This window comes from Nestor notabilis, unplaced genomic scaffold (genome assembly GCF_000696875.1).
Source record: "Nestor notabilis isolate BGI_N333 unplaced genomic scaffold, ASM69687v1 scaffold23863, whole genome shotgun sequence".
NCBI classification, from domain to species: domain Eukaryota; kingdom Metazoa; phylum Chordata; class Aves; order Psittaciformes; family Psittacidae; genus Nestor; species Nestor notabilis.
The window spans coordinates 7,609-9,165 of NW_009921820.1; the positions used below are offsets into that span (position 1 = coordinate 7,609).

Consider the following 1,557-nt stretch of genomic DNA (forward strand, 5'->3'; position numbering starts at 1 on the left):
CCAAGCCATGATGAAAACCAACTTTCCTGAAGCTCTTGGGGACCAAAGGCCAGCCCTTCATCCACTGCAAGACCCCGACTCCAGCAGCAGTGAGTTCTACCCCTACCAATAATGGCAAGGTAGTGGACTGGGGAGACTGTGACAAGGGGCTAGGTGCTGCACAGCTTGTGGGTGTCTTCTGAGGGCTGTCTTACCCATCTCCTCTGCATTAGCCCTTGGCTCCTGTGCAGAATTGTCTGCACACAGCCAAAGCAGGGCTGCTCCTTACAGGAACACAAGCCCAGAGCCAAGGACCACCACCCCCCAGGGTGGGCAATGACCTCACCACCAGGATGCAGTCCCAGTTCAGCAGAGCAGGGTGGTAACAGGAGGAGGTTCAGCGGCAGCCCAAGTGGTTGTCAAGCAAGGCAGGGTAACAGGACAGGTCCTCCAAGCACCTCAGTCCCTGGTGTGCACCGGCCTGAATTTAAACGGAGCCCCTGGTCTGAGGGGTAGGTAGAGGCCCCAGGTGATGCTGGTCAGGACAGTTAAGGCTTATGGGTCTCAGGGTCCTGACACTTGGAAGTCCTGTTCTGCATGTTCTAGGTGGCAGTGATGACGAGGAAACCACGCAGGATGAAGTTTCTTCGCATACCTCTGAGGAGGATGGCTCAGTGGTGAAAGTGAAGAAAGAGTTAGAGAATGCCGAACAACCTGTGGCTGCAGCCCCACTGATGAGAGAAAATGAGGCAAGTGTGTACTGGTGCTGCACTCACCTGGGCCTCCCAGGGGTGAGGAGGGTACCATCTAAACATCTTCTTTCCCCATAGTTGTTTCTTATCTTTTTCTCCTTTCCACTTCCTCCAAGCAACACCTCCTGACAGGAGAAAAGGGTATGAAGAGCTCTTGGGCTGCCATAAGCAGGAGGTAGCCTGCACAAACTACGGTTCTCCTGGCTGGCCAAGATGATTGTGCAGTGTGCCTCCTTCTTTCAGTCCTGGTGCCTTTCTCTGACGGACTTCCCCTCCCTTCTGCTACCGAGCAGGCCTTGCCTACCAGAGCTGGAAGAGCCTGGGTGTGCACAGAGGCCTTGAGGCCTCTGCCTGGTCTCCTGCAGACACCAGAGTTCTGCTCAGAGACTACCTAAAGGAATTTTCAGAGTGCAAGACAGGAACCAGCCCCAGTGGGACTGGGCACACGGCCCTTGGTCTGGCCAAGGCCTGCCTGGTGGTACTGACTAGGTACTAGGGGAAGGTGGTGTGTCTGCTTTACACCAGAGTGGCTTTTCCTCCCTGTAGGTGCCTGAAAGTTTGAATGCTGACCCTATGCTGGGACTGTCACAGTGCCCCCTCTGCCAACTGGAGTGCAGAGGCAGAGAGCAGCTCATTGCTCACGTGTACCAGGTAGGGGATGGTTCCAAACCGTGGGATATCTCTGGCCTTAAGCCCCAAATTCAGCAACAACCCAAAGCACGGGGTGGCTTTGTTCTGGTCTTTGCAGTCTCAGAACTGAGCTTACAGCTAGGATGTGACTGAGGTTTACAGCTGTAAACTGTGTCCAGAGGGTGTCCTAGGGAAA

At 54.8% G+C, this 1,557-nt stretch overlaps 1 protein-coding gene across 1 annotated transcript in view; it reads left to right on the forward strand.

Annotated features, from left to right (window-relative positions):
- Window positions 1-6: 6 nt before the first annotated feature.
- The window catches only part of ZNF821 (zinc finger protein 821), a gene marked incomplete at its 3' end in the record, with an annotated part of 3,361 nt that continues 1,810 nt past the window's right edge, over window positions 7-1,557 (forward strand). The window contains exons 1-3 of the mRNA XM_010011316.1: window positions 7-89; window positions 586-728; window positions 1,278-1,382. Of these exons, the coding sequence (XP_010009618.1) occupies window positions 8-89; window positions 586-728; window positions 1,278-1,382 (330 nt within the window). The remainder of the gene's footprint in view (window positions 90-585; window positions 729-1,277; window positions 1,383-1,557) is intronic.